The 21,122-nt window shown below is 47.5% G+C and overlaps 2 protein-coding genes across 10 annotated transcripts; one reads left to right on the forward strand and one right to left on the reverse strand.

Annotated features, from left to right (window-relative positions):
• Window positions 1-1,198: 1,198 nt before the first annotated feature.
• On the reverse strand, window positions 1,199-6,058 carry apex2 (APEX nuclease (apurinic/apyrimidinic endonuclease) 2). Its single transcript, XM_049021848.1, has 6 exons — window positions 5,817-6,058; window positions 5,412-5,495; window positions 5,142-5,322; window positions 2,909-3,052; window positions 2,753-2,822; window positions 1,199-2,523 (listed from the first exon to the last, which is right to left on the reverse strand). Exons 1-6 carry the CDS (start codon window positions 5,929-5,931, stop codon window positions 1,438-1,440), a joined length of 1,680 nt encoding a protein of 559 aa, XP_048877805.1. The 5' UTR covers window positions 5,932-6,058; the 3' UTR covers window positions 1,199-1,437.
• Window positions 4,362-18,919, forward strand: zgc:162200 (uncharacterized protein LOC558638 homolog). Of its 9 annotated transcripts, none has more exons than XM_049021843.1 (11): window positions 4,365-4,477; window positions 6,718-6,833; window positions 8,738-8,996; window positions 9,661-9,873; window positions 10,940-11,092; window positions 12,274-12,693; window positions 12,947-13,672; window positions 13,804-13,983; window positions 14,337-14,488; window positions 16,764-17,130; window positions 17,310-18,919. In XM_049021843.1, exons 3-11 carry the CDS (start codon window positions 8,775-8,777, stop codon window positions 17,313-17,315), a joined length of 2,439 nt encoding a protein of 812 aa, XP_048877800.1. In that variant the 5' UTR covers window positions 4,365-4,477; window positions 6,718-6,833; window positions 8,738-8,774; the 3' UTR covers window positions 17,316-18,919. The 9 variants fall into 9 exon arrangements, with proteins under 9 accessions (XP_048877802.1, XP_048877800.1, XP_048877797.1 ...); XM_049021840.1 differs by lacking the exon at window positions 4,365-4,477 and adding an exon at window positions 4,754-4,902; XM_049021847.1 differs by lacking the exons at window positions 4,365-4,477; window positions 6,718-6,833 and adding an exon at window positions 4,754-4,902 and having other exon boundaries at window positions 12,947-13,110; window positions 13,144-13,672.
• The last annotated feature ends 2,203 nt before the right edge of the window (window positions 18,920-21,122 follow it).

A 21,122-nucleotide genomic window follows, 5' to 3' on the forward strand; every position in this document is an offset into this window, starting at 1 on the left:
ATGAACTAAATAACAATAAGCCTTTGTCATCTGGATGGCACTGAATCCATATAGGAACAAAGGACACGCTCAAGAGCAGATGACTCTTTCTTCAAGAAGTGGGCAAGGAATTGATAAGACCTCAAAATCCAAAGGAGAGAATGTACAGACAGTAAAACTCAGCACTTCATGTGCTGTGTATATGCTTTGAATTTGTGTTCAACTGGGCTCATTATATCATTTCAATATAACTCAGCATGTTAACTTTGTCCTTTCTAGTTCAAAATAATAAACACCCATAGCTCTGGAAGCCTTATCTTGTTTTTATCTGCTTAGGATTAATACATTTCATATGTCTTGATGATTATTGATTTCTCCAAAAAAAAAAAAATTTATCACAAGAATATTTGTTGATACATTCGGGTTACAGCCTGTCAAACTGGGCTTAAAACAAAAACACATGCATTTGCCTTTTCTTGAAAATATTAGTAAAGGTTGATCAAATTTTGTCTGGAAATAACCTTGGACCTTTCCTTTCAGAAAGATTCGTTTATACATTATGGGAAAATAAGAATTTCATTTTATTTAAGTACATCCTGTACTTTATACATATCACTAGAAATCACCATTTTCCTTTGCGCGATCGCGGAGTCCGCTATTGTCCTAAACGTGATCTGACACCGTAATATTACATCTATGCATGCAGCACACATTTCAAGCACAAATGATTTCACCGGGTTTTGACAAAGTACTGATAGCTTGAACGCAATCGGTGCATCTCTCGTACTAACAGAATTTAATAGAATTTAATTTCTGTGCTTAATATACAACCACATCTTTTTTTTCTTTCATGATATTACAACATGATTCTATTTCACTGTCCTTTGTGTAGGAGAAACAAACTTTTTGTCCAGCAGAGAAGATAATAAAATCATTCATAAATGGTCTTATTTCTTTACCCAAAACTACCCGGAACCCTCATTGTTTTAACCGAGATTTAGAATCTGCTCTCCACTCTGCCCCTTTGTGAATGACGTGAGGTCAGTACACCAGGGGGCGCTAGGCAGCCACTTTGTCATATTCTCCCACCATATACTAACATCCATTTTTGTTCTTTGAAATTTTTATTTTCCCACTGACTAATACTGGAGAACCAGCAAAAGTATTTTCGTTTTCAGTTATTGCAGTCTGGGCCAGTCATTTTGAAAAGAGTAAAACATTTAAAAAAAAGACATACTTTATTTCTGTAAAAAGTTGAGCATGAAAATGAAATGATTGACACATGAAATGACACAATTACAGGGGTGAATTAAAACAAATTTTCACAGTCCACATTTAAGGACGGTGTTTCCGAAGTCATGAGAATGAACAGCCAATGGAATCTCTGACACTCTCAGCCACTCCCCCTTCCAAGCCACTCCCCCTTCCAAGCCACTCCCCCTTCCAAGCCACTCCTTGCTATTTGCCCTTGTCCACCCAAGCAAAGAAGTTACAGCGTGCTTCTGGGTTGGAGGCGTGTCCCTGTGGCCTGGAACACACGAAGAACTGGCGGCCCAGGTTTGGCCCCGCCTTCTTAACCGTTCTCAGCACGCAGGGTTCCTCGTGAGCCTTGCAAAGTGGCGGCTGTGGCGGGCCTCGCAGAACAGTCCGCCAGAATCCCAGCGACGCCTGGGTACCTGCTTCTTCACTATTGCTGTCCTCACTCTTACCACTACCACGAACCCTACTAGAGGCCTCCCTGCCGCCGGTCAATCCCATACCTTGAATGGCTGCTGGTCTGTCTGTGGTAGGCTGCGGTTTATCTACAGTCACTAAAGTTGGTGCTGGTTCCTCGTTCTTCTCTGCGTCTGCCGAGCACAGTGGGTCAGCCGGATTCGATCTGGGTTTGAAAAACGCCAACAAGCTCCCCTGGGGCTTTAACAAGCTATTGGACATCTTGCTCTTCTTCCCCTTGGTGCCATGCGGTTCTGGTACCACTGCTTTCCTTTTTGTGCAGCTTGGGGTGCCCTCAATGGGTTTGATGTTTTCACAAATCTCCCCTGACTCTTGGGAACCAGGCAGAGGGTCTTTGGAGTCGCTTGGGGTCTGCTGGTCCACTTTGACCAGAAAACGGGACAGTTTTTGCTGCCTGCCTGCAAACTCGGGCATGTAGCGGGTGCATAGTGGCGGACATCGGGGACTAGGCAGGAGGGAACAGTTCAGGTGGCCCCACACGGGGCAGTGGTCGGACCCTTCCACCTCTGGCATTATGTCAGTCTCTAGGAACTGGGTCTGGGCCAGGGCTTGGTCAGCGAAGATGTAATCAATCCTTGTTCCATAGTTAGTCTGCCGGGCCCCTGTGAGAGTGGACCAGCATGTGAAGGCACCTTCACGTGTCGGGTGAAAGTACCGGAACATGTCCACAAATTTCCTGCCAGCCATTTGAGACTCCAGTCTGTACTCTTCATCCTCATTTTCCTTGTCATCCTTCTCCTCCTCCTCCTTACTTTCTCCAACTATAAAGCTGTTCAGCCATTTCCTCCCAGGATTCTCCTCAAAATTATCCTGGAAGAGGTGAAAAATATTCAAAATTTCACAAGTACAAGAAAATTAAAGCAGGTTAATTAAAAAAATCTTTAAAATGCATACTAAATAGACTAGAATGCATTCAGTAAATTCATCATTTTTAAAATTATGGCATTGAATTTAAGTCTGTCCTCATTTGCCCTAATGCTGCAGTTTCATTTCGTGTACATATCCGTCCCTCTTTCAGAACGCTGGGACAGACACTTACGATCTCGTCAGGGTCACAGTGATCTATCGGCTTGTGGGAGGTGTTAATGTCGCCCAAAACAATCACATGGCTGTACAGGAGAGAGGGAAAGGCACAAAGCCAGGTCATTCCTGGAGGGGCTGATCCAACCACACAAGCCACACTCAACACACTCACCTCCCTGCTCCTAAGAGAGCCTCAGCCCGGATCTGAAGCAGCTTACAGAAGCGCAGCTTGAAGATTCTCCGCTCTGGTTTCTCTGGATCAGCCCGGGGGCAGTACACGTTCACCACCGTCAGCGTCTCTTCACGGCTCTCACACCTGGAGCAACCAGGAACACTTGAATCCTGCTGACATGACCCAGTTCGCACAGACAGCGGTCAGTCACACCAGGACACTGCAGCCAGTCAGATTACACCATGTCACAGTATACTGACTCAGAGCTGCAACTCACTGTCCAGAATAAACAAAGGATGGGGGAGAAACTGGTGCAGGCCTGACAGGCCATGAAAGGCCATAGATCCGTATGCCTGAAAAGAACACCCTGTAATCTGAAATGTTCCTGCAAGATCCATCCATCCATTTTCCAAACCACTTATCCTACTGGGTCCGGAGCCTATCCCAGAAGCAATGGGCACGAGGCAGGGAACAACCCAGGATGGGGGGCCAGCCCATCGCAGGGCACACTCACACATTATTCACTCACACATGCACTCCTACGGGCAATTTAATAACTCCAATTAGTCTCAGCATGTCTTTGGACTGTGGGGGGAAATCAGAGTACCCGGAGGAAACCCCACAACGACATGGGGAGAACATGCAAACTCCACACAGATGTGACCCAGGCGGAGACTCGAACCCGGGTCCCAGAGGTGTGAGGCAACAGTGCTAATCACTGCACCACCATGCCGCCCCCCCTGCAAGAACCATCTGGATTATGAGGGGTACTATGACGAAACTGACAAGCAATGGAACATAATAATAATAATAATCTACAATCCATCCATCCATCCATTTTCCAAACCGCTTATCCTATTGGGTCGCGGGGGGTCCGGAGCCTATCCCGGAATCAATGGGCACGAGGCAGGGAACAACCCAGGATGGGGGGCCAGCCCATCGCAGGGCACACTCACACACCATTCACTCACACATGCACACCTACGGGCAATTCAGCAACTCCAATTAGCCTCAGCATGTTTTTGGACTGTGGGGGGAAACCGGAGTACCCGGAGGAAACCCCACGACGACACGGGGAGAACATGCAAACTCCGCACACATGTGACCCAGGCGGAGACTCGAACCCGGGTCCCAGAGGTGTGAGGTGACAGTGCTAACCACTGCACCACCATGCCGCCCCCCCTGCAAGAACCATCTGGATTATGAGGGGTACTATGACGAAACTGACAAGCAATGGAACATAATAATAATAATAATCTACAATCTATAATCATTATTATTGTTAATATTTTGACATACAAGATCAGGCCAGGTCTACCAGATAATGAATGCTATGGTCTCTTATGGCCTAGAACGTCTGAAAATGTATCAAGGTCAGATTTGCAGGGGACTCATGTTACCCACTGAAAGAAGGAACACATGCAGAGCTCCGTGACAGCATTACTCATGGTCACACGACTTCCTCATTTCAACGTGGAACAGATCAGGCGATTCTAGCTTGAGAATAAAATGCCTTTTTCCTGCTTTTCATTATAACAAAGAACGAGGACTTCCATGACTGGACTGCAGGTGAGATCACTGGTGATTTAAATGAAGTGTACTTGTTAAAAGGATATTTTTATTTATAAATAATCACTAGGGTGACCATCTAATCGATATCAGGAGGGACACTATCAGTTACTTCAGGTTTTACAAACCGAAAGGCTCTCATGCTCGGCTAAATTGTTTGGTTTGTCTTGAACTTTCACTGGTTTGTGTCTTTGATTGAAAGACTCATCCAGCTGTTTCACATTAACATTAGTGACACGTGTATGATTATAGGAGACTGACCAATCGGCACACAGCAAGGGCTCAACGCTTAAGTGAAATCCGGGTCCTTTTAATTGAAATGGTAGTTTACAAACCCTGTCGTAGCTTAGTGTCCCTCCTGACATGGATTAGGTGGTCATTCTAATCATCACCCAGATCACAGATTCTACACAAACACACAGGAGGTAAGACACAACGGAAAGCCGAGAGTTTCGAGTGCTGGGTTACGTTACTTCTCACGGATTCCTTAAAATTGTGCTTGTGATAAAAATGCTAATATCAGAGCGGTAGATTTGGCTGTTTTGGTTGGAGCGTTTCATTGGAGATGTGGGTGGGATGTATCCTTCTAGAATTCTGCTAAGCTCATGTTGGGTCACCATCAGGCCTGCACACACAGGGTCTGAACACCTCCACATGTCCGTACCTCACTCTGTGCTGTGTGATGACGGCTCTTCCCTCATTATCTAGTGACTGTAGCTCCTCATCATCAAAGTCATTCTGGTCTCCGTAACATCCTACAGCTCCATCGTGATTGGTCAGCAGTCCTGTCAATCCCTCCTCTGCAGCAACTGGAGTGGCACTGTCTCTGCAGAATGTTGCCACCCCTTTAAAAACAAATTACAGATGTTATTTCTGTATGGAGTTCTAATGTCGTGGAATTATACAGTAAGTCATTGTTAGTAGGGAGGCTCACCTGAATACCCACTTCGACCTCGACTGAAGCTGAAGAAAGAGTTGTATCCCTCTATAATGGCAGTTTTCTCATTCAACAGATCTCCTAAGAGACAAAAATAATTATGAGACTAATAAGTTGTTTATAAACAAATGCACCTATTTCACCATCATGCTTTTATTTCTATTCAGGGCAATCGATCACGATAGTTGTTACTGATAAGCTACTTATTTTTTTATACTTTTGTAATATTTGATTATACAACACGGAGTATTTCGCCAAACGCTTCTTTGGCTGCGGTACGCAGAATCAGGGCTCACGGCCTTCCCTTCGTACTTTGGCACTGTAATTGCTATCATGCAGCAGCCGTACAACGTGCGCCTTGACGGCACGTAAAACTAGGCCACCAGCGCGCGTTCATCTTACGCGTCACTTTCGTCTCTTGCAAGCAGATTATGTCGGCGTCCAGTGACTCTAACGCCTTCTTAATCCCGCCTTTAAAAGTCCGTATGCCGTTAATGTTCCAGGTGACGATCTTCATATTCAGGTTTGGGGGGGTTGTGGCAGCGCACTTCAAATCTCTAGATTGGACCGGTAATTTTTCACATTCGGACTAGCGGTATAGCGCGCTTCCGATTTAAGCAGTCAATCGGATGAGACCCGGTCGTGTCATCCGAGGGAGGAAATTACATCATAAAATGGGTGGGCCTTAAATGCGCATGGCGGGACGGGCGATTCCTGCTTAAATATCCAATCACGGACAAGTAACCGAGTTTCACTAGAAGGATGCCACGCCCCCTCTCAACTTCATACGATATAAACGTTTTACACATAAATTGGAGTTTATGCTGCACGTTGGTGGAAGGTCAACGGCGTAGTGATGAAACCATGACGAAAGTAAAAGTTTATGCAAAAGACAAACCTGTATCACGTTCTACCACGATGTTAAACATGCATATTGTGCTGCGCGTAATATAATATTATTTGAAGTTCCAAATTCTTTAATAGTTGTCAATTAATACCAACATTTAATTTTATTCTTATGACTTTATTCATGCATGGCATAACCAGAGAATACAGCTGGGTGTTTACTAAAACGATTTTAGACCATGTACTTTTTTATGCATCATCTTGTATAAATTCCCATTAAAAACAAAAGACTCTGCCAACTTCTTAATTGGCCTGGTATGAACATAACCGTAATGAGAAGATGTATTTCAACACTGCCGGCACATAAACTTGCATACGGTAACCCGACTCATTTGTTACCAACTGAAATCTTACCGTGCGTGTCTCCGTTTGTATAACTGTCCTTCTCGTGTTTCAGGACAGTACCGGCGTTTATGGTGGATGAGCGGCCATCCATCGCATTGACTTAGGGGAAGGTGACGTTACTTAGGCGGGGGGCCGGGCTTGGTCAGCATCAACATTTCCCAAAGCGAGGTGAGGATAAAGGGAATTCAAGATACATTAATCGCTGTGTGACCTCGGCTGGCCGGATGCGACAGTACTGTGGAGTCATAATTGAAGACAGTATCGAAGTAGAAGGAGTACAAATACAATGTGCGCCCTTTGGAAGTATAGAGCTGCGGTGAGGATGTGAGACGACGAGCATAATGCGTGCGCATGACCTTCCCCAGCCTGCAGGCTCTGTGTGTAATTCTGCGTACCTTATTTTATCGCCGTATCTGACAGCATTTTTTTTTGTCCGCTGGATGGGACATCTAACCACATCTGCTAAACTGCTATGTTGGAGATCCACTCTAGTGAAATCCTAAACCAAAGGTGAGCTTGCCCGGGTGGTTAATGGAAACCGTTTATTATCTAGCCGCATAATGAACCTGAATTTTTAACGGCGTTCTTGTGGAGGCGTTGGAGGGTCAGTTGTTTCGGCTTTGCAAAAGCAAACTTTTCCTTTCATTGGTATTTCCGAGATAATGATTTATATTGGAGGTTGTATTTCATGGATTGATGGTCAAAGGACGGATACTACCTCTGTCTGTGGCTGTGAAGTTAAGTTATGTTTCATGTCATTAACCTTCCGCGAATTGTCCCCTCCTCGCTATAGTGTTTGTGCATTGCAGAAACTTACACCTGTTAGTGTAAATTAACTGGGGGTCTGCTTTCCTAACCAGTTGCACTGATTATGTCACAGTCTTAGCCGTAGAGAAGAACCTCAGATATTTAAGTGGTCTTACCTGGTGGCTGTTTGTGGTATTTTGTTTGAACCCGAAGACCACACTGAAACTATGTCACGGGGTGATGTGGCGATTGAGTGTTCATCTTTATACTTCTATGGGTAGCAAAAGTTATTCTGGTGGCTCTGAAACTGTCCAAATTCCATGGGTCACAGAGACATTCTAGCAGCTTGCACATTCATCCAGTCCTTTGCTATGGAGGTGTCAGCAGGTCTTGGTCACGCTGGACCCTAGATTCTGGCTGGCTGTTTCGTTCCCATAATAGGCTTAAAGGATTCTGCCTTGTCCTTCCTCTCCCTTCAGTCCTGTAGGAAATTTACACCAGCGGCTGTATCAAACGCGCTGCAGCCTCTTCTCTTAGAGTAGCTGCACACATGGAATACTAATGTGGCTTGAGGTGAAAACTACTTGTTTATGTACTGCTGTCTTTCTGTAGTGGGAAACGGAGTAAAGCTTGGAGAAACTGACCCCTTTACTTGGATTCCAGGCTCCCCTGAACTCAGGGATCAGAGTATTTATTTTTTTTAGTCTGTGAAAAAAGTGCTTTTGTTTTTCTTTTGTTTATTAACATTTTATTTACTAAGCCTGAAGTGTTGTTAGTTCTATGTAGTGATTGCTAGTTTACTGTCAAGAACTGAATGGTTTTAGAGATCAACTGGCTTAATCAGTAAGAGTGTTGGACCCTCCATTGCAAATTAAAAAAACGATACAGTTCCTGATATTCAAAGATTTTCTTATTATTGTCAAATTTAAATTTTTCTGTTGTACACATCAATCAGTATTAAACATATTCTACTATGTATAGTTTTTTTTTTTCTTTTCATTATTCAATGACTGTATCGCATAAAGTCAGATTGTTTTTGTAGTCTAGCAGCATGGCTGAAAGATCTCCCAGCACAATAGTTCCCCTCAAAACCAACAAATATCAGAATAAAAGAAAATATACAGCACAGTGTAGGTGGTAAAATATGAAGTCATCAGAAATTTAACATGCTTTAACAGAAAACGTATACAAATTTTGGACCAGGTAATTGTGATGATGTGGTGAGCACTGACTGGGCGATGGGATCAGGCAGGGCCTCTCGATCATAGCAGCACTGACGTGATGAATTCGCTGTTATCTTCATATCTGTTGCTTGCCCTCCACAGTGAGAAGATGCCCAGTGGCTGGTGGCTGCAGTGAGACATGCTGGAGGAGGACGACATCGCTGGCGGCGCCAGTGACCGCGCCTTGAGAGCAGAGCTGGAGCGGCTGAGCCTGGAGCTGCAGGAGGCCAACGAGGAGAAGCTTCAGGCAGCCCGGTATGGCCTGGCTGTCCTGGAGGAGAGCGCCGCCCTGAGGAGCAGGCACAGCCAGCTGGAGGAGGAGCACGAGGTCCTCCGGCGGGAAGTGCAGCAGCTCAGAGAGGTCAGCAGTGGAGGCAGTGACTTGACGCCTTGTCTGTGTCGATCCCGTGCATCAGATACGGCCTTATCAGTGACCTCCTGTACACCGACACTATGACACTCTTAAATGGCCCCGGTCTATAACATTAATTAGGCAATCGACCTCCGTTTTGCCATTTAAGCAAAATAACACAATTTAAGACACAAGTAGGAAAACTTTATCACAACTACAGTCGGACCATAATACCTCCCGGTAAAAGTATACCTGTAAGCTGCTCCTTTTGTTTAGAGCAGGGGTGGGGAACCTGATCCAGGAGAGCCGGTGCAGGCTTTTGGGATGATCTTTCATTCAGCCAATAACAGAGGGTCCCCAGGACCGGAGTTGAGAACCACTGTTTTATTATTGGCTGATTGAGAGGTCGTCCCATAAACCTGCATCCACACCGGCCCTCCATGAGTCGGGTTCCCTACCCCTGTGTTAGAGCTTTACTGTCCACTTTGCATTGAATGCCCTGCTGTGAGGATTTGGTTTGGCAGTTTATGGCATGATGAGCAGTTCAGAGGAACAGTGCCAAGCAGACAAAATATCACAGATGCGATCCTGAGTCAGGATGGCGCAGGTAGCTCCTCAGCATGGTCCAGGGAGCGGAAGGTCACTGAAATGTTGGGATGTTCGCCCCCTGCAGGCGCTGGCGGACTCCGTGAGCAGCCATAAGCGAGCAGCGGCTGACGGGGAGAGCCGCGAGGAGAGCTTGCTTGAGGAGACGGCCAACAAGGAGGCGGCCATGGCACTTCGCTTGGAGGAGCTGAAGGCCGAATTGCAGCAGAACCATGTGACGCTGACTAATGTTCACGCCGAGAACGACAGGTTGGGGGCGCTCTCCAGCCAGCTGAAGAAGGTAGGAATGCCACACAGGTCAGTAAGCGGTGATTATGTGTGTCAGTCTAAGGTCGTTACATATTTTGACAGTGTGTGAAATAATAGGCTTATGTTTCCTCCGCTCCAGTTTCCACATGCTAACATGTATTCCCTTTCACAATGGCACATGGTGATGTGGGAATCTTTGGGAAATTCCTCTGTTTGGCTGGCTGAGATTTTGCTTCTGAGTAGTTCTGACTATGGTCAGTCCTGTCAGCCAGGCCAACTGTCGCCTGTTAATGTCCTCCAAGTATTACTTGCACTAGACTGCCAGCTTTAAGAAGCGGAAGGCAATTTTGAAAACCGACGTTATTTAAGCAGTGCTTTGCAGTCACTTTTCACACTTTTTACAGACATTTATCTGAGATTTCTTGCTTAGACTGTTTGCTTCCATTCGCTTCATTATTTTTTTTCTGACGCTGACTCTGCTTTTCAGCAACAGACCAACTTGCGCCTGGGAGTCTGTCAGGAAAATGTGCTTATATTTGTGTTTCGCCTGTTCCCAGCGCAACGAAAATTTTAGCCCACTTGTATAAATGTAAATAATAATAGTAATACATTTATTTCAGATCCAGGTTGCATATGTATTTAGGGGGGCCACGGGGGGGGGGGGGGGGGGGGGGGGGAGGGAGGCATGCATGTTGTCACTGCCCCCTCAGAGCTGCCCTTGCTACTGACATCACTTCCTGTCAGCCAGGTCTACTTCCTCTGCCACCAAATCTAGTGTGTACACTTTGGTGTGCTCTCTGCACTACTTTGAGAAGCCTAGCAGTTTTTCAGCATTAAACCCATTATATACACCCATCTCAAATGGTACAAAAGACCATGACAGTAATTGCTTGGTGCAGAGCATCGAGGCTCCATTTGGATAACAACACTCATGGTTTGTGGGGTCTCCCTCGTGACTTAATCTGATGCACTTAGTTACTCCTCCCTCCATCCAAGTAAACTCAGTGATAACAAATCAAGCTATCTGGCCCCTATGGATGAAGCTGTAAGAGGGTGAATGTTTTCTGGAGACGTGTGTAACGCAGTGTGTACATCAGGAGTGCGAGCACCTGGAGGAGGAGAAGGACCATCTGTGTAGTGAGGTGAAGGAGTACAAGCTACGGGAGGTGAGACTGCTGCAGGACAACGGCGAGCTGGAGGAAGAGAACATCTTGCTGCAGAAGCAGGTCTCCATGTTGAGGGAGAACCAGGTTAGGTCCCGCCTCCTGGACTCCACAGCCACTGCATGTGGCTGATGTCTTCTGTGGCCCACCGAAGAGAACTGGCGCATTTAGGAACTGAGCTCCATGCTGAGAGTAATGCGTCACATTTACAGATCAGTGGAGAAGTTGCCTGCTGGTGTCTAGCTGCAGTGTTAAACTGTTCCAGTTCCCAGGCATCCATGGGAAAGAGCCTGTCTTGTTGACCAGCACTCCCATAAACTACTGCTCCACCCATCTAACCATGTTTTCCACCTTCCCAAACCCTGTCAGTTATTCTCTCAATGCTCCCTGGACAATGAGAGCATTGTTAAACATGCGTACCAGCAATCATTTTACCAGGACATTTCAAACATTTTTGTTTCAAGGTCCACCTACTGAGAACAAGTCCTCTTTGTGGGAGACACACTGTCAGTTGTTTGTCAACAATAGACTCAGTCAGGGTTCCAAACAACAAAGGCCAGTTGAAGGTTTTGTTTACTCGGAGCCCATGTGCTGACCTACCGGCAGAGCAGATACCAGGAGCTGGCCATGGAGGCGGGGGAGTCTGATCAGAAGACAGGAAATGCATTTCTGTAGCACAATATAAACGATCAGTTTTCAGGGTTTTCAGTCATAGTTCTGCACATTTTCATTAATAAGATGAACTTTAATCTCACAAAGTGAAATTCCGGGGTTACAGCAGCAACTGTAGATGGGATCGGACAAAACACACAGCGTAAGAGCACAATATGAAAGACATAAATATTTAAATGATCTACTGTGTATAAATACCCAAAGTCATAGACCTGGGATTGTACTGTACAATGTGATGAGTGTCAATGTATAAGCAGGCCATGGAGTTTGGTGGCTCAGTGAGGAGACATGACACATAGCCGTAATAGTAGTGGTTAGTAGTAGAATACATCCTTTGTTCTACAGCTTGGTGTAGCACATGGCTATTGGGTAAGGCATTCCCTGGTCCCTCTTGTGTAGGGCAGTGTTTGTCAGAACGGTCCTTGGGGACTCCCAGACGGTCTATGCTTTTGGTCCCTCCCAACTCTCAGGACTGGTTTGAGAATCTCTGGCGTAGAGAAGTAGTCTGTAAATCACTCCTATCATTAGTGACTGTGCATTACTGTTTGTTTATACACACCTAAGTATAATGTAAAAATCTGGGACTGTGTGAACAGGTGGAATTTGAGGCCCTGAAGCTGGAGCTGGTCCACAAGCAGGAGAAGCAGGACATGCTAAGGGCCCAACTGGAGGAGGCGGCACGGTTGAAGGAGATCACGGAGCGCCAGCTGGATGAGGCGCTGGAGGCCCTGAAGGAGGAGCGAGAGGAGAAGAATAGTCTGCGTAGGGAGATCTCCAGCCTGGCGTTCCAGCACTGCAGCGTCTCCAGTACGTTGGAGCTGCATCCGGACCGGTTGGGGGACTCCCCAAACAGTGGGGAGCAGGAAGACCAGGACAGTGGTTACAACAATGGCCAAGGCTCTGTGGGTCCAGTCTGCCGTGGCTCCCACCTCGCACCAGCCCCGGGCCTGGTGTCTGACCTGCTAAGCGAGCTGCACCACTCGGAGAGCCAAGACCTTAAACAGCAACTGTTGCAGGTACCAGAACCAGGCTTGGAACCCATAATTGGTTCCAATAATTGGCATTATTTCTGGTTTTTGACCCATTTCGTTTTTGGTTCTAATTTCCATTCATACCTGCGTTTTTGTCATTTTCTTTAATGTCTTAAGCATTGTGAGGCACATTTTCACTGTGGACTTTGTACACATAAAAGCGACACCTCCCTTGAAAAGAGAGAGCGCCAGCTCTGTCCCGTTCACCCACGCAGACCCCTTTGCTTCGGTCCCCTAGGCTGAAAGGGAGAACTCGGCCTTGTCCAGCACCGTGCAGGACCTGCAGAGGCAGCTGACCCTTTCCCAAGAGGTCTTCACTGAGCAGCAGGGCAGGATGGAGGCGCTGACCCAGAGCCTAGAAGTCCTGCAGAAGGGCGTCAGCCGGGAGCCGGTCCTGTCTGTGGAGAGTCGGGGCGGGAACCACCATGGCAACGAGGAGGTGCCACAGCTGCGGGAGGAGCTGAGGGAGACGAGGGCACTGCATGAAGCACTGGAGGGCCGCTACCGCAACGAGAAGGAGCGGTGGAGAGGCGAGGCACAAGAGCTGGCCGAGAAGATCCGCAGGTGCATCCGGGCCAGCCGGCTGGACCAGCAGCGCATCCTGGAGCTAGAGACGGAGATTGCCGCCACCCGGAAGGTGGCCATGGACTCTGAGGGCCACCTCGCTGTGGCCCGGGAGGAACTACTGGCCTTATCAGAGGAGCTGGCCAACCTCTATCACCATGTTTGTGCCTGCAACAACCTCACACCCAACCGTGTCACACTGGACTATTACCGTGAGGGTGTTCGGCAGCGTCGGCCACACCACCATGGCCCCCTGGGCAAGACCCACCCCGCAGACCCCTCCGCCGGCACTGGGGACTCCTCAGCCAGCTGCCCAGGTTCCCCCACGATGGACGTTCTTGATTCGAGTAACGTGTGCAGTCTGGTGGTGCTGATTCGCCGCCAGATGAGATACCTCCAGGTAGTGTCATAGCCGCGGAGAGCAGTTCTACACTCTTTGGGCCAGTTTTATTCAGAATGTTTTTAGTGATTAGTGCTTTGCTACATGACGATGTGGGTGCATCACAGTAAACTCACTGTCCATACTCACAGGCCACCATTGAGCTGTGCCAACAGCGGGGAACATTGACCTCCCCGTGGTCCCACGTGTCCTTTGAAATGGAGCGGGATGCGGGGGGCTTCCTAGAGGAAATCCTGAAGCTCAAATCCATGCTCAGCACCAAAAGGGAGCAGATTGCAACCCTCAGGACCATCCTGAAGGCCAACAAACAGGTACCTCAAACATCTCATAAGTCAACTGAAATGTTTTCGGGGTTCACCTGTAGTTGGATTTTCCTAGGCTGGCTGAAGGCTGAGGATGCGACATAATGTTTAACGTGTTGAGAAACTTCTTTGGCTTATTCTGAAGTTGCTGTGCTTTCCACAAGGTGTTGTCAGATGGAAATGCTGTATTGGGAAATATAATGCTCGTAACTTTTTTTGTTATTGGTGTTTTTGTCATCTTTGCAGGAGCAGATGCTTGTCATCCCTCTTGTGTTTGTCTTGACGCATTGTGAGGGTATTCTGAATTTTGCTCCATTTCGCTTTAACACCATTTTCCCCTCGTTGTCCATTTATCTCCCCAGACGGCAGAGGTGGCCTTGGCAAACTTGAAGACTAAATACGAAGCGGAGAAGAGCTTGGTGTCGGAGACCATGCTGAAGCTGAGGAACGAGCTGAAGGCCCTCAAGGAGGACGCAGCCACCTTCTCGTCGCTCCGCGTCATGTTTACCAGCAGGTCGGGCTGCCTCGCGGTATCCTGATTAGTGCTGTCCCAAGCGATTTATTCTTTAAGCGATTTAATCTAGCGATAATTTTTCTTTTGTTTAGTTGTTAGATTAGTCAAATTTCATATTGATCTGATGATAAATTTATTGATAAATGACTAACTTGAAAATAATTAACACAATTCACTCCCTCCCCCACACACACAAATCTGAAATTGTCATTAACATTTCAAATTTATTAAAACATTTCTTAAACATTAGAGCATTATTAACAAGAAAAGGCAAATCTTAAGAGATTCAACAGGATTTCTATGTTAGATAGAAGTTAATAATCATTACAATAGTTTTTACTTAATTATTTCAGTACACTAATTTGACTTTAATGTTGAAACAGATGCTAAAACATGGAATGATTTCATAACTAGAGGAACATATTTTTAACAAACGCTAGCAAAGGTAGCTTATAGTTAAACTTACTTCAGTGACCAAGGAACGATTTAGGCTGCAGTGTGTAAGAGTAGTTTTAAACGATAATTTGTCTCTTACATGACAGAATAAGTAAACAGAAGATATAAAACGGCTGAAACAGCGTGATTGTCAGCTACAGTAGAGGTGCAGAAAAGGTGTCATGACTGAAGTACAGTATAATTGAAAAACCGCGTTCGAGCCTTTTTTACCCCGTGTTTCTCCAGAGGTTCCATAGCTCAGCTGGTAGACACAACCCTGTTACCTCATGCCCGAGGGAGGGGTGGCAAATTTCTTTTTTGCAGGGTGGTGGGAGATGTCTCATTATTATGTATGAGAGAAATGCTACATGATTGGCTAATGCATGCCTTCCAACATAGTGTGGCACTGTTGGTACTGGCGATATTAGACAAAACTATATCGGAATTCAGTCTATAATTGATATAGTTTGAACGGTGCCAGCAGTGAAACAACTAGCCAGCTTATTAACGGAATTACTTTGTATTGTAAATGAAAACCATGCCGCAGGTCCAATAAATAAAATATTGTAGCCAAGAGATCATCAGTAAAGTTCAGTTACTAACATTAACATGCTCCAGAGGGGATAAAGTACTTTCCCTTACAATATGTTTATCTTATAACTTAATGCACTGCAGTTACAAAACATTTACGTAGTTTTACACAATGCTAAAATTCCACATTGAAGCATTTTTATAATCGACATTGTCGTTTACATCAAATAATCATCCCGGCCTTAATCCTGATATTACAAGCCGAGGTGGATAGTTCAGGTTCAAGAAAGTCCAACCCTCCAATTTAGTACTCTGACTCTTTATACTCAACTAGTTTATTTGAAACAAAATCTTGGTGTGGATTTTTACTTCCTGGACCTGAACTACTCACCTACTGGCTACGAGCAGTCGAACAGGATGGGAAGACCCATGTTAGTCATGTTGTGGTGATGTTTTGGGAAATCGGATTCGGTCTTGCAAGGTAATTCAGAGGAAATCCCTCTAGATTTTCATTAATGAAACTAGAAGTAGCGTAAATGAGATTTAATATCTCATGGTGTAGAAATGTCAGGCTGTATTTTGACAGAGGTTATATCTGGACCCCATGCTTCATTGCAGAGATGCTGGCTTCTTCCAAAGAGAGATTGATACGGCAGTCTTCTGCACAGCCAGCCCCCGACACACACAACTCTGTAATCCCATCACTGTGAGGGAGCAGGTTACATGCAGCTGTTTGTCACCCTGGAGGGTCCCACCCTTCAGGGTGAGATTAGGCAGATGCTGGATATTCTCCCAGAATACTGCCAGGTGTTTGGGGATTAGCTATGGGCACATTTTGTTATTGTTAGTGGTTTCGCTTTGAAAATATCCTCCCATTTTCATTGTAAATTAAGTCGTCTTAATAATTAAGTTCATCCATCCGTCCATTTTCTGTAACTGCTTGTCCTGTGCATGGTCGTGGGGGGTCTGGAGCCTATCCCTGAGGCTATGGATACAAGCAGGGAGCAACCCAGGATGGAGCGCCAACCCTTCATGGAACACACTCCACAGAGCATTCACTCACACAGGCACACCTACAGGCAATGACACAATAACGCCACAATGACATGGGGAGAACGTGCAAACTCCACACACATGGAGCCATGGTGGAGACTCGAACCCGGAACCCGGGTCCATGAGGAAGATAGTTAATAAAATTTTATTAATTTCGGACAACTGTAGGGACTGGGGATGGTGTAACGATTGCTTTTGTGGTCAGGGTGTGGATGGTGGAGTTGGCTTGGCTGTAATTGGGATGTTCTCCTCCTAGATGTGACCAGTATGTGACCCAGCTGGACACTATGCAGAAACGGCTGGCTGCTGCTGAGGACGAGAAGAAGACCCTGAACTCGCTGCTCCGCATGGCCATCCAGCAGAAGTTGGTGCTGACTCAGAGGCTGGAGGACCTGGAGATGCCCGACAATTCCCTCAGCAGTAGCGGCAGCCCCCGCCACTCCCGGGATAAGCTGTGTGCCCTCAGGTCTGGCCGGGCCTCTAGAAGCCCATGTGAAAGCCCTGGTCGGCCCCCAAGGAAAAGCCCTCTCTCCAGTCCAGCCAGGACAGCTAGTGCCCCGCCCATTGGCCCATGCAGCACCAGTCACACTCGGACACTCTCCCGGTGTCTACATTCCAGCCCGGTAAGACCTTGTCTGCCACTACTCTACTCTCTGTGGCTGGTAGTCAAAATAACTTTGGAAATTCATGAGTTTTTTTTAACTATGGCTTCCAAAGAGGTCCATAATATTTCCTTTATCCGTTGTCTGATGGTTCCGTTTCAGTGAATAAGTGTTGAATTTTATCTCCTGTTCATCTTCAGAGATAGAACCAAGCCTCAACTGTAATTCAAGCTCCCTACAACATCTCTGATCTTTCTGCTCAAGTAATTGCCGACTTCCATGGATTTGTCCATACTGACTCCAAGACTGAAGGTGTCCTTCTCCTCACAGTTGTGGTGGTTCTTACCCCTTAAGCCACTTTGTGCAAGATGTAGTTTTTTTTTTTCCCCTAGTATTTGCTCAGGTGTTGCACCCCAGGCAAAAAAATGTTAACAGGTACGTTCTGAAAACTTCTACATTCAAGTTCTAATGGTTTGTCCCTCTACATTGTCAAACAACCAGCCTCTTCAGCCAGCTCTATGAATTCCAGCTCAGGCTAGATTCTGACAGGGAAAAATTCTTCCATATATTTCCAGGGTTCTTTATCCAACGGGTTTGTCCTGCCATTTCGCTGTGAAGGTGCCTTAGAAGTGGCTTCTGTATCATGAGATGCATTGGAAGTATTGACTGCATATGACGTTTTGCATCACTACTGCTGATGCCTACTTACACATCTGGTCTGTTCTGGACCTGAACGTTTACCGGATCCCTCACTAAAGAATAACAGCTTAGATCTTCTACCATCCCCGTAATCTACCTGTTCCTACCTCGTCCCTACAGGTTTCATTTAGTGAGTGCTGACTACTGTTTTTCTGAATAAAATGCATTGTACAGGCAAGCTTTTCCACAAAAAAAAAGCACAATATTTTTGCTTGCCTTGACTGACATTTTGCACTTCTCGTGTTTAGCTTTTTTAGCTTGTTCCTGCAGTTTGCCCTTTAGATACTACTAAGAGCGAAAATGCCACTGAGCAACTTGGAACTGAAGTTCTGAGGGCCAGTAAACCCCCCCCCCCCCCCCCCCCGTGCAGATTGTAAGAGGAATAGTTGGGATTCTGCAACTTTAAGACGATATCCCGTTGGAAGCCTCATGAAAAGTGAGAGCTGTGGGCCAAATGAGATGCAGGGTAAGTAAGTTGTGCCCAGAGCAACATTTTGGAGATGCTGGTTGTGATGGTTGCAGATTTGAGTTTGTGATAGTTCTGGGTCAGAATACATCAGGCCTCTGTCTTTACCAGAAACGTGCCTTACGTTGTCTCTTAAACAGAAGCACTCTTTCATAAACTGAAATCAGTTTGTACACATGGCTCTCTGAGCATATTTATACATGCTGTCGGGCTTCTGAGGTCTTTGGTTTTAGTCACTCCAGCTGCCAGCCCATTCGGTGTTTTAGTCATTCCCAGTTCTCCCAGTGGCAGTGCTGCACCATCTGAGGTGCTTCCCAACGCTCTCACTTTTCATAGTTTTATTAAATGTTCTTAAATTTGTTTAATATATGAATAGGATTTACTGACCCGATTTATTAGACTTTATATACTCGTTCATGCAGAACATTTTAACTCAGGATGGAAATTGGAGAAACGCAACCTGAATTGCAGAAAGCTCCGAGGACCATTTTGCTATTTTAAAAAGGGTTAAACCTCAAGATCCAAGATTGTTTGTTTGTTTGTTTGTTTGTTTTGGTTCCTGATTGACTGACAACCCCAGCGAACCACTGACAAGCCTGTTTACCAGTACAACTGTATGTTGATAATAAAGCACTTTGCGAATCAGCTTATTGCTTCCTGAGCTTTTATTAACGAACCACTTCAGTGTAGATATTAGACATTAGAGCACCCAAAGTACACCCCAATTTTTTGTCTGTTTCATTTTTTGGATTAATAATTAAAAAATGTTAGTTTTTCTGTTATGCAGTGGAGTGACAAGGTGGGTCAGCAGGTAGCTCCTGCTGGCTGAGGATTTGCATTTCACCTTGTCTGAGTTTGAGTGTTCTCCTCATGTTCTGTGAGTTCTCCTACACCCATGCAGTTAGGCTATTTGGACTATTCCCTGTAGTGTGTCTGCCCTGCTATTCCCTGGCATCCCATCCAGGACATACCCCACCATGTGTCCTGTGCTGGTCCTCCAGGTTCCCTGTAACCCTAATAAGCAGCTGGAAGATGTATGGATGTTATACAGTCTGGTTATTCTAACCCATCAAGTTCATCTCCGCTAGTTCTGTTTCTCTCTGGATCCGCCTTACACACAACAGCTACCCCAAGTCCCACCATTGAACACACCACTAACATCTGTGAACACAAATTATAGAATTCAAAATTAGTTCTATCCATAAATGAAAAATTTTTTCAGTAAAAGTTTTGTGAAAAGCAAAACAAGAGTAGTCAACCAAGAACTGTGTTCTGTCATACCCGGCTCGTCCGCTCCTCGTGTGTGCCACGCCCCCTGATTACCCACGTGTATTTCCCTGATCGTCTCCTGCTTTGTCTAGTTACTTTGATTAGTCCTGTGTATTTAAGTCCTGGTCTCCCCGGTTTCCCTTGTCCGTCATTGATGTTTCCTGCTGTCTGTTGCCGTCCAGTGTTCCCTGACCCGCTTATCCTTATTAAAACCCCGTTTTCCCGTATCCCGCTTGCCTGCCTGCTCCTTACCCGCACGATCACCGCTTATCTCCGGCGTGATCGTGACAGAATGACAGACCAAAAGAAGAAGCGGAGAGGGAGGAAGAAGCTCCCAGAAGAGCCGATCCGTCTGGGCGCCTGCTCGCTCTCCAGCCCCTGGCTCCCTCAGGAGGAGGAGCTCGTCCTGGGTCCCGACCTGGGACCGTACGGTCTGGGACCCTGCTCCCTGGCGAGGCTCTGGGCTCCGAGCGAGGATGAAGAGGACGAGCCCTTCGTCTTCCCGGACCCAGAGCCCCTCCCTGCGGAACAGCTACCGCCCCCCAAGCGGTGCGATAACCGGCCCGAGCGGCTGGCCAATGGGAGGGCCAGAGCAGTGAGGGACGCCATCCCGCGGGTTCCCCGCCCTCTTAAAGGGGCCACGCCCGTTTCGCCCGCGGCCCTCGCTGACAGGTACTTCACCCTCCAGGGACTGTATTGGAGGGTGATGGGAGAACCGGCCCCACAGGGCCCTCCGGAGGGGGAAAAGCTCGCAGTGCAACTGGGGCAGGATTTCGCCTCTTTCACTCCAGAATCCCCGTATTCAGATCTGGAGAGGATGGCTGAAGACCTCCGGAGGCTGATCAAGCTCCGGAGAGCTCCGGAAGCGCCCCCTCCGCCTGCAGCTCCAGGGCAGGCGCCCCCACTGCAGCCGCCTGCTGCAGCTCCTGGGCAGGCGCCCCCACTGCAGCCGCCAGCTCCTGTTCCTGACCGCGCTCCAGTTCCTGCAGAGGCGCCCCCTCTGCAGCCGCCTGCTGCAGCTCCCGGGCAGGCGCCCCCACTGCAGCCACCTGCTGCAGCTCCCGGGCAGGCGCCCCCACTGCAGCCGCGCTCCTGTTCCTGACCGCGCTCCAGTTCCTGCAGAGGCGCCCCCTCTGCGGCCGCCTGCTGCAGCTCCCGGGCCGGCGCCCCCACTGCAGCCACCTCCTGTTCCTGACCGCGCTCCAGTTCCTGCAGAGGCGCCCCCTCTGCGGCCGCCTGCTGCAGCTCCAGGGCAGGCGCCCCCTCTGCAGCCGCCTGCTGTAACTCCCGGGCCGGCGCCCCCACTGCAGCCACCTCCTGTTCCTGACCGCGCTCCAGTTCCTGCAGAGGCGCCCCCTCTGCAGCCGCCTGCTGCAGCTCCCGGGCAGGCGCCCCCTCTGCAGCCGCCTGCTGCAGCTCCCGGGCAGGCGCCCCCTCTGCAGCCGCCTGCTGCAGCTCCCGGGCAGGCGCCCCCTCTGCAGCCGCCTGCTGCAGCTCCCGGGCCGGCGCCCCCACTGCAGCCACCTCCAGTTCCTGACCGCGCTCCAGTTCCTGACCGCGCTCCAGTTCCTGCAGAGGC

The sequence above is a fragment of the Brienomyrus brachyistius genome, chromosome 8 (assembly GCF_023856365.1).
Source record: "Brienomyrus brachyistius isolate T26 chromosome 8, BBRACH_0.4, whole genome shotgun sequence".
Classification (NCBI taxonomy): Eukaryota; Metazoa; Chordata; class Actinopteri; order Osteoglossiformes; family Mormyridae; genus Brienomyrus; species Brienomyrus brachyistius.